Source organism: Amblyomma mixtum, chromosome 4, assembly GCF_055824585.1.
Source record: "Amblyomma mixtum isolate Tamu chromosome 4, ASM5582458v1, whole genome shotgun sequence".
Classification (NCBI taxonomy): domain Eukaryota; kingdom Metazoa; phylum Arthropoda; class Arachnida; order Ixodida; family Ixodidae; genus Amblyomma; species Amblyomma mixtum.
Window position 1 is genome coordinate 83,986,135 of NC_143015.1, and position 15,746 is coordinate 84,001,880.

General features: G+C 44.4%; 1 protein-coding gene across 1 annotated transcript in view; it reads left to right on the plus strand.

The window, feature by feature from the left end:
- LOC149347239 (sodium-coupled monocarboxylate transporter 1-like) overlaps positions 1 to 10,024 on the plus strand; it is a 48,862-nt gene extending 38,838 nt beyond the window's left edge. Inside the window, exons 12-15 of the mRNA XM_089585535.1 lie at positions 560 to 738; positions 6,225 to 6,328; positions 9,727 to 9,827; positions 9,926 to 10,024. Of these exons, the coding sequence (XP_089441661.1) occupies positions 560 to 738; positions 6,225 to 6,328; positions 9,727 to 9,827; positions 9,926 to 10,024 (483 nt within the window). The remainder of the gene's footprint in view (positions 1 to 559; positions 739 to 6,224; positions 6,329 to 9,726; positions 9,828 to 9,925) is intronic.
- Positions 10,025 to 15,746: the final 5,722 nt, after the last annotated feature.

The following is a 15,746-nucleotide window of genomic DNA, read 5'->3' on the forward strand; positions in this document are numbered from 1 at the left end:
CGCTTGCTTGCGGCAGAGCACTCTGCGCCAGGCCACCTGTCATTGTTTTAAGGTAAAAATAGAAAGAAGCTAATTCCAGCCTTCTTGAAGCTTTGTGCCAGTTACTGGCAAACAAATAAAAAAAGATATAGAACATAATCGATTCGTTCATATAATTTTCGACCGCGTGGACTCAATAGGTACGGTCCTCAGCTGCCGGGTTCAATCCCGGTTCAATCCCGGTCGCTGCGCTCGCATTTCGATGGGGGCGAAATGCTATTCGAGAGTTTCAAACATTCGCACACCCCAAGACACAATGCTTTACTTTAATAACTTTATTCTATTTCTTTATCTTTTATACTCTCGCAATCAATTGTTTACACACAGGAGGCTATAATAAGTTTTCTGTCAAGAACACTGTTGTCGGCATGGGCGATAATTTTCTTGAGATCTCCTAATATAAAAAAATGTGAACTTCTTGAAGAAACTTGTAGGCCCGTCATAATTTCAGACTGCCGCCTTATTTTGCATGCTTCGTACAATAAAATGTCACTAACTAAATGACCGCTTACTTTCACAGGGTGCGGGAGTGGCCACAATTGTAACAGTTCTTTACCAACTCTGGCACATAAAGCATGCAATTCAGAAAAATACGAAGCCCACCAGAATGCCTGTGTCACTAGACTACTGCCCCGCTAACCGCAATCACAGTGCGGCGGCTTTTGGGCCAAATGTCACAACTCTTTTCGAACAGTCCAAGTAAGTATACTTTATAAATTATTATGAATACTCACTTAGGGAGAACGAACAGGAGCGCTCTTGTCCTGTCCGTTCTCCCTGTGTTTTGCGTGTTTTTCTGTGAGCCGTTTTTAGATGGAATACTCACCAGGACGATACAACTCACCTCTACATTCTGTCTGATCATGGCATTATTAGAGGTAAAAATCATGTCTTGAACTTTCGTCAGCTCAGCTACCCATTCATTTCACGCAAATCTCACAGCGACTTCAGCCGCTATTCTTGATGTACTTACAAAAAATTATCCTGACATCGACATAGTTCACCTCAGCGGTCTCTGATCATCACACTACTACAGGTGAAATCCTGTTTTATTGAGCGAAAGAAACATCACTAAGGGGATCAGATGTTATGGTAAGGCCAACTATGGTGGCAAGAATACGGAGCTACCTCTTTCTACTCACAACTTTATGGACAATTACCTTTCGAGACCAACTGAAGAAAGAAAGGTGGACCCTCTTTATGCATACATTAACTTGACTAACGGATAAGTTCATCCCAGTTGTAACTTCAAAATACCGAAACACTGCTTCCTGGCTCACTCAAAAGCTTCGTCGTCTGAACAAAAAAAGCAAACGACTTCACAGAAGACTGAAAAAAAAACGCTTTTCTTACTCATGGTCAAAATATACACAATGCGATAAAGAGTGCAAGTCCCTTCTCGCATCTGCGTGTCAGATTTTCAGGCACAATTTATTATCCATGCTTTGAACTAACCCTCAGGGATTCTGGAGCTTAATCAACTCTAGTTATTGTCCTCATACCTTACAAATAACGGCAATGAAGTAGTTCCCGAATCGGACTGCGATGAACTCCTGACCAAAACTTTCGTATCCGTCTTCACTTGTGAAAGTACCATCTCATGCCAAGAAGTAAATATCGCATATATGGTTGCAGGGGGAAAGGAATAAAAAGTGACAGTAGTATTTTTTCTTCGCCAAGCAAACTAAAATCTTCATCATTTTCAGACGACAGTGGGTTTAATAACAAAATATTTTAAATTATGGCACCAGCTTTAAGACATTATCAGCACACATTTAGTACTAAAAACCACAGTTACACATGACTGGCGCGTTGCTAAAATCATACCTATTTCCAAGTCGGGCGATCGGTCTTCACCATTGAACTGCCACACAATATCCTTAACAAGTACCATATGGAAGCTACTAGAGCACATATTACCCATCTAGGTCATTCACTGCTTAGAAACCAATCACATTACATGTAAGTACCCGCTCCCTTCTCGGAAAGGTTATTCATGTGAAACACGTGTGGCAGGGTTGGCTGATAAGTATAAGCAAGCGTCTAAAAAGTTTTATTGAGAAGTAAAACATTATATCGGCTAATCAATATGCTTTCCGAAAAAGAGAAAGTACCGAGGAGGCTTTACTGAATGCCACACATGAAATACTCTACAATATTGAAAATAAGTTTTTTACACTTGGTCTATTCCGTTAACTACGAAATACCATTGTCCAAACTTAGTTACTACGGTATACGTGGTGGTGCACCAGATTTTTTGCGCAATTACCTCCCAAACAGCTATCAGCATGTAAAATTCAACATTGATGTATCGCCCAACAAAACAAAATCAGTATTGTCCCACAAGGGTCTATACCATGTCCAATTTTTTTAATATCTATATAAATGACTTGCCTGATATACTTGATTCGATCGTCCGATTATGTACACAGATGATGCTAATGCGTTCCTTGCGTCTACTGCACTTACAAATCCAGAATTTAATGCTAAATAATATTTTAATAAACTTTGAACACGGTTGCATACAAATATGCTACAAATAAATATAAATAAAGCCAAATACATAATTTTTGCTTCAGTTAACAAAACCTGTTGAAACAAGCGCTGCTATATTGCTAAATAATATTAAAATGGAACAAGCACTGAAGCAGGAATTTCTAATTGCGTGGTTTGAAAAAAATCTATGAAGGAATATACATGTAGATAATCTATGATCACAATAAAGTAAAGTTGTCGGGTGCCTTTTTAGACTAACCAACCTGATTCCTCTTTGGTTGGAGAAAAAATTACAGTACACTTTGTTTTACTCCCGGCTAGCGTATTGCTGCCTAGTATGGGGTACTACGAGTAAAAAAAAATATGGCGCGTTTACCATATTAGAGAAAAAAAAATTTTAAGAATGTTGAAAAGATGCAAAGGTAGAACTCAATATTTACAACCGGACCCCTCTTCCCCAAAGCATAAAATCCTTAAACCTAGTCAAATATACTATAACAAGCTTCCACAATTCATAAAAAATAAGGTCTATGAAAATGTCGGGCTAAGACAAAAAAGTCAGTACTGCTGATGCAAAGAAACACTGGGAACATCACGCATACATACAAACTATGGCACACAACATATAATCTGCCAAGTCACCCTCCGTTTAAGTAATCTAGGAAACAGGATTGCTTTCAGGGCACGTATCTAAAAGAGACAAATGAAAAAATTCCTGCTGGAAACTGAAAAAGTACATATTTAAATTTACAGGTGTCCCCTATGTTGCTTTGTAATACAATTATTTAACTTTGTGTTCAGCGTGTACTATGTGTATTAGATGCATTTTATGCTGCGTTAGAATACAATTATTTAGGTTTTGTTGAGCGTGTGCTTTGTGTATTAGATCTATTTTACATTCTTGTTATTGTTAATACAATGTTTCTTTTCTGTCAAATTTCAACGTTTGCTGTCTCTACAAGGTGTATTGTATATGCTCATTAGTTTTGTTTGAAGTTCTATCTTGTGTGCCGTTACTGCTTGATAGGGCAGGCACCCTTGTCAGGCTACCCCTTTAGCTCCTGCTTTATTGCGCATTTATTAATTGCAATACAAAAGCAATGAATAAACTTCAAACTTTAAACATAATTTCACTCATAGACGCTGACTCAAGTTTCTTCCACAAAATATAGCACTGGGCATTCCACAAAAAGGCTGTCGTAAGTGCAGTAGTCGCACTTCATTAGGAGATATTATGTCGCCTGAACCACAGGCCGCTTGCTGAAGCGCTGCTCTTGTGCTCCACAAGTACAATCTTCGAATTTTGATGCGATGAAGAACTTAGAGGTTCACTTGAACTGCACATGGGCCTCCCGCTTTATCGAAGTAAATAAAATGTTTTTCTTTTTTAAATTGCACCTGCCAAGGTTAGCAAGGTGTATTTTCGTACCGCGGCCATGTTGGTCTCTTTTAAGAACATTCTTTAAATAGGTGCTTTTATTTACAAAACTATCATCAAGAGGTTTACACACACTGCATAAAAGCATCTTCTGACTGAATGGGCGTGAATTTGTTTGAATCAATAATTAAACCCGACATTTTAATTGCTGTCCCGTACTTATTCTATGAAAAATTCCCGTCGATATCTGCAGCTTTCTATGCTTTCCCTCAACAGAATTGTGGAGGATGTTTATCGAACCATCTGCGCTAGATACATTCATAAAGCATTCTGCTATCTTTCGTAACCTTTCGTACCGTGCGTCTTCTAACCGGTAACGCTTGACAACATAATTCTCTGCTTACGTTCGTGAAATTATTTCGCACCGTGCAACAACTAGCCCACAAGTAAATGTGCAACATTGCGCGCCCTTCTTTTTTACGTTGTGTTTGTGTGAAAATAACTGACGTAAAGGACATCTTTTGAAGGCAGGTACATGCAGCAAGGTGTTCCGCGGTCTGTATCTATCTGGCGAAGCACTGAAATATGTGTGTAAAGCTTACTATAAAGAAACAATGCATGTTTTGAGAACTGAACAAGATATACTACATTCCCCTTCCAATTTACCGCAATAGTGACAGCCCTACCAGCTTCAGTAGCACTGAGAAACTATCAGATTAATCACTAGGTTCACCACTGAGAACTCCTGGCGCACTGTTTCATCCCTGTGCGATTCGCGCACCTTAGTACGCCATTTTATAAACCAGTTTTTTCATCATAGGCGGGTTTGCACCAAAAAAACATAAAATTCATGCAACGCTTCTGTCCAATGAGGCACAGGTATTCACATGTCTGCTACAGTTCAGTTACTCCGACACTACTCGGGTGAAATTTTCTTCCCCTAGGAGCAGGCGCAAAGGTGGGCCAACATCTGTTGTAGTGCACTCTCTGTAAGAGTAGTCAACCGATACCAGATACATGTCCGCATGTGTCCCATCCTAGATAGCACCTCTTTCCCGCCCACCCGGGTGATTAGCCAAGATCACGTCACTAAGCCTAATGCATACTAAACAGCACCTTCCACGTGAAGGACATGATACCGCTCCCAGCCTCCCTTGAATAACCTTATAAATGCCTAGCGTGCAACCACGGCTGTTTTCAGTCGCCAAAGGCTACGATGGCAGTACTCAACGCATAGTGATTGTCCATAGATCGAGAAACCAAACACACAAAGCTACACCTTCAACACAACTGTAGATATAGCCCAGAGCTTCAGGTCAATTCTAACAGAGCATGGGGCTCTTTCTTCCACTCTGGCTGAACAACAGCCTAAAATGAGTAAATCGGTAATCAAACGGAGCGCTAGACAAGAAACGCCTGAAATTGTCTTCAAATGTTGCGCCTTTACTCGCTGTAGTGTTTGACAAAGCGCGCTTCACTACAGTCTTTATTGACCCTCTATTTTGAAAACACAACGCTCCATGCAAGATCGTAGCGCAGTTTATGCGTGGTGTAATTGGAATATTGGAACAGGGTTTTTTCACTTCGTTTTGCTACTACAGAAGGGTGCATAGGTGGGCGACCCGGTGAAGTAATGGTCGCCACTAAAGAAATGTTTCTGAAGGCGTGCGCTGAACCGTAAGTATGCAGACGTAAAATTGCAGGATATGTAAACAGAAATAAAAAGAATAACACACAGAAAATCATGCTACGTAGAGTAGTACATGATCACAACCTGCTATATGAATCAACAAATTAACCCTCGGCCGTCAGCCCTCAGCGACTGCGGAGCAACTGGCCAAGGTGGCGGTGATGCCTGTGACGCAGCGGAGGTTGCTAAGAATCTCTGGCTTTGGACAGGCTGCGATTGCAAACTTAATCTGGCAACGTTTAACACTAGAACGTTATCCAGCTAGGCTAGTCTAGCTACGCGAACAGCGCAGCTAGGGCGTCATAAATGAGATGTCAAAGGGGCTTATTTCCGTTAGGAGGACTGAGGCAGTTAGGCTAACCGATGTCGTCAAGGTTGGCGAACAAGATTCCAAGAGAAGGCAAGCGTAGCAGGAGGCGGCAGAAAGTTAGGTGGGCGGATGAGATTAAGATGTTTGCGGGGATAGAGCGGACGCAGCTGGCACAAGACAGGGCACAGGACGCATTTAGAAAGCATATGCTGCTTTCTGAATAAACTGATTTACTGCCCATTACGTCATGCGGGCTAAAAGACGTACTGTTAGTATACCGATCCTTACCTTTTCAATATTCTTTTTTTTAGATCGGAAGAAGTGCTCTTCCTTTTTCGGATGTCGTCCTTTTGGAGCAGCTTCTTTGGTATTTTTGCTACTGTTGCAATTGGAGTCTTGGTGAGCGCTGTAACAGGTAGGACTTTGATCATTATAATCTGTGCCTAGTAGTCATCCAGCTTTTTGACTGAGTACATAAAACATTCTATTTACGGGGTTGCGGGCTTTTATGGCACAGTACCTCAACCGTCCTTGAGATCTGAAATTAACTGATTGAATTAGTTGAATAATTTACGGCTTTTTACATCAGCCCTTTTATATAGCTTCCTTGACTTCCTCTGTAATTTCCTCAGTGGCCCAATATTTGATAATAGCACCGTGATTGTTACTGCTACTGTAAAAATATGTCCTTAAATGTAAGGATCTCACTCGCAAGCGTCTTAGCGTCCTTAAGAGTAACAGATTCAATTCCAAGGGAAGGAAAGCATAGCAGGGAGCGGCACAGTGTTAGGTGGGTGCATGAAGTTAAGAAGTTTGCGGGGATATGTTGACCGCAGCTGGCGCATGGCAGGATTAATTGGAGAGACATGGGAGAGACCTTTGTTCCGCAGTGGGCGCAGTTGGGCTGATGATGATGAAAAATATGAGCAAATTCACTTGCAGTTGGCGCCATTGTCTGTTACTAAGTGCTTCTCGTTTCTGCCAATGGCTACTTTTCTCTCCTGCTTTCAGGCTTCCTCTGTGCTTCAATGATACACCCTCTGCTGCACTTACTTTAGCCGCTTACTTTCCCCTACACGCTTTTTACATTTACTTTGCGAAGTAGGAAAGATTTTGTGGTGCTGATTTTTTAATAAGGCTCTCTTCGTGGCAAAGGCACCCTGTAGCCTTGTATGCTCGCACTGGTGGGGTGCACCTGAATACCTTACATAAAGTAAAACCTTCGACTACCGCAGCTTTCTTACTGGCGCGAACTATTTGCCCGTTTGCTTCCCGACAACTTTGTCCAGCATTCGTTTCATACCGAGAATATTTACACAGCTCAGTACGGAACTTGCCGCTACACCTCACCTTGCTCAGCACACCATATCTAACACGGTGCTAAGGTTTGTGCTCATTCCGATGGCTATTTCATTTATGCGTATTCCGCGCGGGCTCTCCCTTGTTCACTTACTGTCCCCGCGGGTGTTCTAAGTATATTATGCGCCCCCAGTAGTACAAAGTGGGTTACTAAGTGGGGCCCCTGTGGGTCCGATGTGGGCAGTGCAGATGAGTCACTCTGGGCTCAATGTGGGTTGTACAACGGCGGCCCACATGGGCCTCAAGTTGGGCGCCCACTAACATCCCGATCGATTTCATATGGGGCCAATAGAGGTTGCTCATGTGGGGCTCACCTCATTTAGGCTGCATTGAGCGAATGCGGGCAGCCCACTCATCTCCTAAATAGGTCGTACTTTGGGGAGATTTGGGCAGCCCTTGAGGACGAAGAACACATGTTTTGTAGCGAAAGCTACAATAGTCTAGCAGAAGCGCATTTCGCGGTGCCTGCAAAGCCCAATTGGGGCTTACCCACATTAGGGGCAGCCCCCGACCCAGTTGTTCCCATGTGGCTTTCAGGCCCCAACATGAAACACATTTTTTTTTTATATGTCAGTACTATCCAAGTGGCCGAAAGTACTAGGGCATGTGGGCAATGTGAGCTGACCGCACCGACTTCATGATGGGTGTACTGCAAGTAGCTTACGTGTGTCTGTTTTGAAACATAATTATTTCGAGAGCCGCAGGTAGTTCGGTGTAGTCTGGTAACGTTGCATAGTTATTGCTGAGCATTTCCTAATTACTGTGCACAATTTACGTGAGTTCAAGAGTAATATGAGAATAAGAATGAGGCAGAGTGCATTTCGCAGGCACTCTCAGGCAATGAACAGCTCTTTACCAATATCCCTCAGCAGGCAATTCATAAGTAGAGGCCAACGAAAAACCTTTCCTTAGACCGCGCAACGAAGATTGAAGCTATAGGTATAATTTGAAGAGACAGGAAGAGAAAAGAATGTATCAGGGAAAACCGCGAATTAAGGATGAACTAGCCAAAATCAAGACGAATAAATGGACATCGGCGGGGTAGTCATGCGATGGCAATATAACCGATGGCCCCGTAAAGTAATGGACTATATTTCAACATACGGCGAGCGTTGCAGGGGGCGTCTTAGAGTCAATTGAGCGAATAAGCTCAGGAATTTTGCGGAGATGAGGTCCCTGCAGCTGACATAGGACGTGTTCAATTGCAGTGTTATGAGATAGGCCTTTTTCCTCAGTGGATGTTGTTCAGCTGATGGGGATTACTGTTATTACTACCAACGTCTGGTGAACTCTCCATGACGCATTTACTTCGAGATGGTACATTTTTGCAGATATTTTTACGCGAATGACTTCACTCTCCTCATCTGACCGGTGCACTGCAATGGATTAACAGCTCCTAGACAATGCTAGAAAGCTTGGTTTAGGTTTGGTTTCGGGGGTGTAACATCCGAAAGCGACTCAGTGTATGAGGGACGCCGTTGTGAAGGGCTCCGGAAATTTCGACCACCTGGGGTTCTTTAACGTGCACTGACATCGCACAGAACACGGGCCTCTAGAATTCCGCCTCCATCGAAATTCGGCTGCCGCGGCCGGGATCGAACCCGCGTTTTTCGGGTCAGCAGCCGAGCATCATAACTACTGATGGTTTGGTTTGGTTTATTGGGGTTTAACGTCCCGAAGCAACTCAGGCTATGAGGGACGCCGTAGTGAAGGGCTCCGGAAATTTCGACCACCTGGGGTTCTTTAACGTGCACTGACATCGCACAGCACACGGGCCTCTAGAATTTCGCCTTCATCGAAATTCAACCGCCGCGGCCGGGATCGAACCCGCGTCGCCGTGGCGTCGGACCCAATGCTAGAAAGCATAGGGCCTTTTATGCTGGCTACCACATATTCCTTCGTCCTACACTCATCGTTCAACATAGCTTTATATTGCACTTGCTGTGTTCACAAATCCTGATTTAGACAGATTTATTCCTGACAGCTCTAACGGGAGCATTCTTGAATCAATACGCATAAAAGATTAAATTACGGTCGCTAGCGCCTCCCGCATACATTTCATCCTGTTTTGTTCTTATGGACTGTACAATGGTGCACTACTGCCTACGCAGGAATGCGTTTGTGGCAACCTTCACTACAGACCATAAATGAACAAAAATAAACAATAAGGTTAAATATTTTATGATAGTTTGGGCAATTCCGCCCAAGTTTTACTTGCAATTCAATCGTGACTGTACGAGCCCCTTGGTACGTTAAAGAGTGCGGCATATCAGCAATTTTCTACGCTGTAGTCACAACTGTTAAATACCTTTAAAAAGTTTACTACCACTCACCCTTTGTTTATATTTTTTTTCGTAGAAACCTTACTTCCTGCGCATAGAGTAAATGCTTTATTTCTCTGCCACTGTTGTTATCATCAACTGATTGGCTATAAAACATACTACGCTGTTGCAGGAGAAATGAGGACAAAAAAGGAGCAACCGGACCTCTGCAGCGATAAGCTGGTCAAGATATGGCGCAAATCCAGGCCCAGTCTTGACGAAAAGGAACACAGAGTGAGTGTTGGGGAAGTTTTTTTCCTTGGCTAAGGTGCGCTGAAGCCGGAGCTGATGTAAATTCAAATGATTCTGCAATGGAATTTCTCTTCTTCCAGAGGTTTCAGAGCACCCGGACGACATGTTTTAATGAAGAGAAAGCACTCACCAGAGAGGAGCAGAATCTACTCGCTAATAAAGCTGTGATACAAACCTAGATGCATGAAAGAACGAATAAAGTCATTACTGTGATAGCCTGTTCCAAAAGTTATAATGCTTGTCTTCGACGGTAGGTGCAAGCATGAAGTGCATTGTAGGAGAGGTCTAGCCTGTACTAGGACTATACTTCCTCCCGTAAACGTTGGCTTTTGAAGTGGCACTTGTTCCTCTTAGGAAAGGAGGGGGGGGGGGGGGGGTGTATAGACACGTTGAGTAGTCTTGGTGTCGATCAGAGAGTTATGTTGCAGCGTTCCTTCCAAATCATACCGCAACGGCTCCAGGACACGGACGTTTAAGCGGTGTTAAGCACATCGTAGAGACTTGCCATGTCTGCTCACTCTTAGCGCCAAGATTAGGCGCCCACTACGCAACCTTGACTGCGCAAACACACTCTCTCCCTGTCGTCGGTGCATGCATCCTTCTGGCACCGTGTCTAAATAATCTATGTAGGGAATCGCAGCCGGTAACATGATTTTTTGGACTGAAACTTGGAAAATTCGTTCCGAGGGTCGGCCCCATGTTCACCGCCATGCCTGGCGATTCGCCCGTGATATTCGCCTAAATTTACCAAGAATGATAGCTAAAAGCATGTAATGAGTTATGAGCGCGGCAATGAGTCATTGAAGTGTTTTAACATAGCGGACACGTCCCATATACAGCTAACACTGTAACATGTGACCGTTACATTCCTCAGCTAGCCGGGACAACGCCCAAGTATTTACGTGCCTAAATGATACAGCTCCAAGAACAAATGCACCAGTATTCAAGCTCCGTCAAGAAAATTCAAATTAGACCAAGTGTGTGTTTGAAAGCTGGGAAGGTAACATCTTTCTGGTAGGAGGTTCGACCGGTTCAGGCCTGCGTTCGCGTAGGCATCATGGCATCAAAAAAGAAACTGTGATAGCGCTCAACATGCAAGCGGACACCTCTGCGTGGCTACACAAGCGTTATTCAAAAGACTATCACCCAGACATGCAGGCGGACACCTCTGTGTGGCTACACAAGCCTTATTCAAAAGACTATCACCCAGAAATCAAGGCGCTCTGGACTGTTCACTCATACTAACATGTGAGCTTAATGTTCTGCTCATAGGTAACGTGTGCTTCCTCTTCATCCTGCTCATCTTGGTCATCTAGCTACTGCGCTGACGCCAGAGGCTGTAAAGTGGCACGGCTCGAAATGATTATCGTGCTGCAAGTCAGAGTCACGTTCACCGACAACTCATGTGCCCAGTAAGACGCTTTATGACACAGCGATCCTCAGAAAGTTTCCCAGTCCTATACGTGCTTCTCTACATTTATTTTGCTTTAATGTGTATCGTGGCGGTCAGCAATGAGTCTGCTGTCAAACAGTACGTTGAATCCCGCTTAAAAAACTTGCTTAGTATAGTAGGAAGTGTTCTTGAGCTGGCTATAGACGAAGATTAAGTTAATACAGTAAAGTTCGCATTCACTGTTCTACATGCAGGCTACACGTGGCAGGTTTGGTGTAACATTCTACAACTGCGTAAACAGAAAAATAGAGCATGTGGAGAAGTTTTTCCCGGCGGCGGCACCTCTGAGTCACCCGCGCAGCGACGGCGGCGGCGCGCCAGCTGTTCCTGTGACGTCACTGCTCCTCGCTCATGCGCAGTATGGCCTTTCGTCAGCTCCGCGAAATGGCTCGACGACTCGCGTAGTGTTGCTTTCGGAACAAAAATAGTCAGCCCATTAAAGCTACAATTTGACTGCTTTTAGATTTGCTAGCAATAGTGCGACAATTGAAACCTGACTGAAACTTGAAAACTTGCTTGAAATTGTGTACCATCCAAAGGCAGCTCTAAACTATTGCTTTGAAGCGTCCTTCTATACGCCTGTTAAACACATGCGAGTGCTGTAACGAACACCAATAGTGAAATATTAGTATCGAAGTGCACCCGAGGTGTTCACATGACGTTTGGTGTGTAGTGGAGAAAGTCATGTTCAGTTACCCTAGGATCTCCTGTGCGTTGACAAGGTCAGGTCTGCCTTCCAACCGCCCAAAGTACGCTGTTTGGAATGCATGGATGTTCAAACACTCAATTTGAAGCCTTGGGTTGGCTCTCAGGCATTCCGTGTTTTCAGGCACTTGGGCTACCACTTTCTGCATTTCCCTGCACCACACTGTTTCAAGATCCGTGCCCATCGTACGGCATAGGTGACAGTGGTACCTACAGTAATTGTATGCATGGCTTTATGTTATTCGCATCGTATGTCCCAAAACTTCCACTCAAAGCCTGTTTGCACCGTCGCGCCCAGAGCCGAAGACGGTTTCATAGCCCCGTTTTCCAGGCATATGCACTGAACGCGTCTTTGGAGCTGCTCACACGGTTCGAACCTGCTCCACGAGTGTGCAAGATCTGATGCGGCAGTATGCGCGAAAACACGTATAGTAAGAAAGGATACGATCGGGAGAGCCCATAAACGGCTAGGAGAACAGGAGCTGTCCATGACATCCGAAAGAACACGTGCAGGTGGTTTAGGGAGGGAGAAACGTCTCTGAAGTCAGCGAACGGCGTGCAGTGCTAAAGTGACAAAATTAAAGGCATCAGTTATGCAAATTTAAGCTAGGACCGGGGCAGTTTACATGCGATAATATACTATCGCGGTAAAAGTTTACAGGATGCTAGACTACGGGAAAATATTTTTCGAGGCTCATTCAACTGATCAAATCGCGTGGAATGTGTAAAGCTCTCAGGAGAAAGAGAGATAGACGCGCATGCTGCATCCGCTGGTAACAATGTCGCGCAAATATGTCACAAGACATAGATACAACATTTTTTTTTCTGAGAGCAGCGACTTGCAATATTTTGACGCAATAGTAGGTGTCATTGAAGTGGTGGTTTGTGCGTCACGATTTTAGAGCAGCGACTGTTAACATAATGACAGAAAGATCTAACAGTTGCTCGCAAGCCGTGATATTACGAACAACGCAAAACATTCTAGAAGAAAGCCAGCAAAACTGTACATGTCAACCACATTACTAAACATTCAACGTTGCCTCTGCGCCCAGCTGTCGCTTACTAAATCCTAACTGCCTCAGGCCAGCCGCTTGCGTCATCTTCCGAATCGCTGGCCAGCGGGTTGAACACGAAGTGACTGTCCTGGTTTGCAATCCGGGCATATTATCCCTCCTCCTCATAATCTTAGTCATCTTCCGTATCTGGCCCAAAATAAAATTCCGATCCTTCTTCCTGTTCCGAGTCGCAGGCATTCGATGCCTTTGTGGAGTATGCCTTGCGAAAGGTCCTTTTGTCCGTGTTCATGCGCAGCGCTTTTCATGCAGACGACGCGCTTGCCGGTAAACGTCACAGTTTTTTGTGCCCACGTGACGAAACCACGGAATGGGTGCCAATTTTTGACGTAAAACATAAGTCTGGCCACCACGAACCGAAGCCGAAATGGCTTGGTACAAATAATACAACAATAAAGTATGTAGTGCTTGCTGATGCCTCCAATACTACGTTCCATGCAAACATTCCAAAAACTTGGTGTCTCTACCCTATTTAAAATCGCCACCCTTGGCAGCCGCTGCCATCGCAGGGCAGCGACGCATCGCTTAACCGCTGCCCCACTGCGCCAGGAGTGGTATGACGACTCCCAGGGATCTATGAATGTAGAGAACGGCCAGTAATATTTCGGCACTAGTCTAAAATGGTACAATATCACGCAAACATTACAACATATGATATATCACCAAGGTTTAATAACGCCAGTTCAAATGAAGCAAAACCATATAAAGTCCGAATAAACTATGCAGACCTCTTGATGTATGACAAAGCCGTTTTTTCTTAAGGCTGAGTCTCCTAATGCTCGTTGCATGAAAAGTATCATCGACGAAGCTGTTGCGCCGTCGGATCAGTGATTCGTTCTGCGGTACGATAGCTTAAATTTGTCTCGTGCAGTAAAGCCAACTGGTGACCCTTTTTCAAGCCGAGCTGAATGTGCATATTATTGCGTAAGCAATATTACGCCAGGTCTCAGCCTCTTCGCGTGGCCACGGCGGTAGGCACGTTTCACCTTTAGAGCGACCGCAGATGGGCCCCCCACTTCAAGCCGTCGGGCGGTCGCGGCGGTAGGCACGGCGCGCAACAGATGGAGCGTCGTTGCCATAGCAACAAGACCGGCTGCAGATGCCCCCCCCCCCCCCCCCCCCCCCCCCCTAAACTTCAAGCCGTCGGGCGGTCGCGGCGGTAGGCACGCCGCGCTGCAGCTGCCGTCGCTACCGAGTGGAGGAGCTGTTGCGCTGCACTCTCGCCAGATGTGAGGGAGACGGGGAAGAATGGGTATAAAGCGCGTTCGCTTGCTTGCTGGATTCATTCGACATGCTACCCGATAAAGAGAAAGAGAAGCTACGCTGACTTGCAGCAGCCAGGAAGCAACAGCGGACCGATGAAGAGCGTGAACAGCAGCTTGCTAAACGGCGAGCTGAGGATGCTGCTAGACGGGTGCGCTGGGCGCTGTGCTTGCGCAACCTACAGGGTTTAATCAAAGCTAGACCTCAGCTAATTTTTTTTTAATGTGCCAGAAATGTGCTCGGCGGACAAAAGTTGCATATGTGAGGTATTTGTAAAAATGTTCAAAGTTTAGACCTACTGTACCTATAAGGCATTCATTTTGGTTGTAACTATAGAGACAAAATAACACAATAATGTTGTGAAATTAATGCAGTACGTTCTAAATACATTTCATTTTTAGCACCGCCTCTTTTCGCAAAGGGAGGCTCCAGTAATAAAACGAGGAGATAAGTACAAGGTAATCCTATTAATTCCTTAGGCACCTAATTTCGGCAAGACAGGCGCTGTAGGGGCGTTCTCCCCAGTGGCGCCTTTTTATGTCTTTCTTCTTTCATCCCTCATGCATCCCTTATCCCACAGCGCAGTTCGAGTGGTGATGGACAAATGATACATTTAGTTCTGCTATTTTTCTACGAAACCAATTTTCGTTACCAAAATGGCGCAGATCTGCATTTTTATTTACTCCCATTGTTTCTGGTTGGTGACACAAATACTGAACAGTCAGTCAGGTTTAAAAACGCCCAGTATGCTTTAAAAGGGATAGGTATGGCAATACTATCATTCTGAGATGTTAAGTTGCGTAGTAAAAATATTATGCTAGTTTTTTACACTATTCTTGCTTGTTTCAGATGAGCCCATGAGAACCTTAGTTGTGTACGATATTCCATAAAACAAAACATAACACACAACGGAAACACATTATTTTATTTTTTTTTTAGTTTTTCGACCGTCTTCGGCAGGACATCTTCCGCTTTTTTTCAGCAGAGGGCTTCAGTGCAGCTAAAGAGTGCTGATTTTTTTTTCTCCTTGGCACACCACGCATATTAAGATTCTCGACAAAGCCGTCAACCTCAAAAACAGTCGCCTACAAGATCTGTGTCTATTGCTTTCAGAACATATTTAACAACTGCATAAAGAACTGCCGGTGCCGAGATAGTGCTGGTATGACAAAACATACCCACAGATAGACTGCGCGCTGCTCGATACTGTTTTTACGGAGTGTAATTAAAGTCCATTCGTAATTTCATCGCAGGGGCATCTGTGAAAGCAGGTGTTGGTGAGGAGTCTGCCACCACGGACCCCAACCTAAGTTTAGCAGTGCATTTCATGGCCGTGCTTGTGGACAAGGGGATCTTAGTGGTTGGGCCTAAGCCAAGAGTCTGGACCTCTAAGGCCCCTCGGCGCAG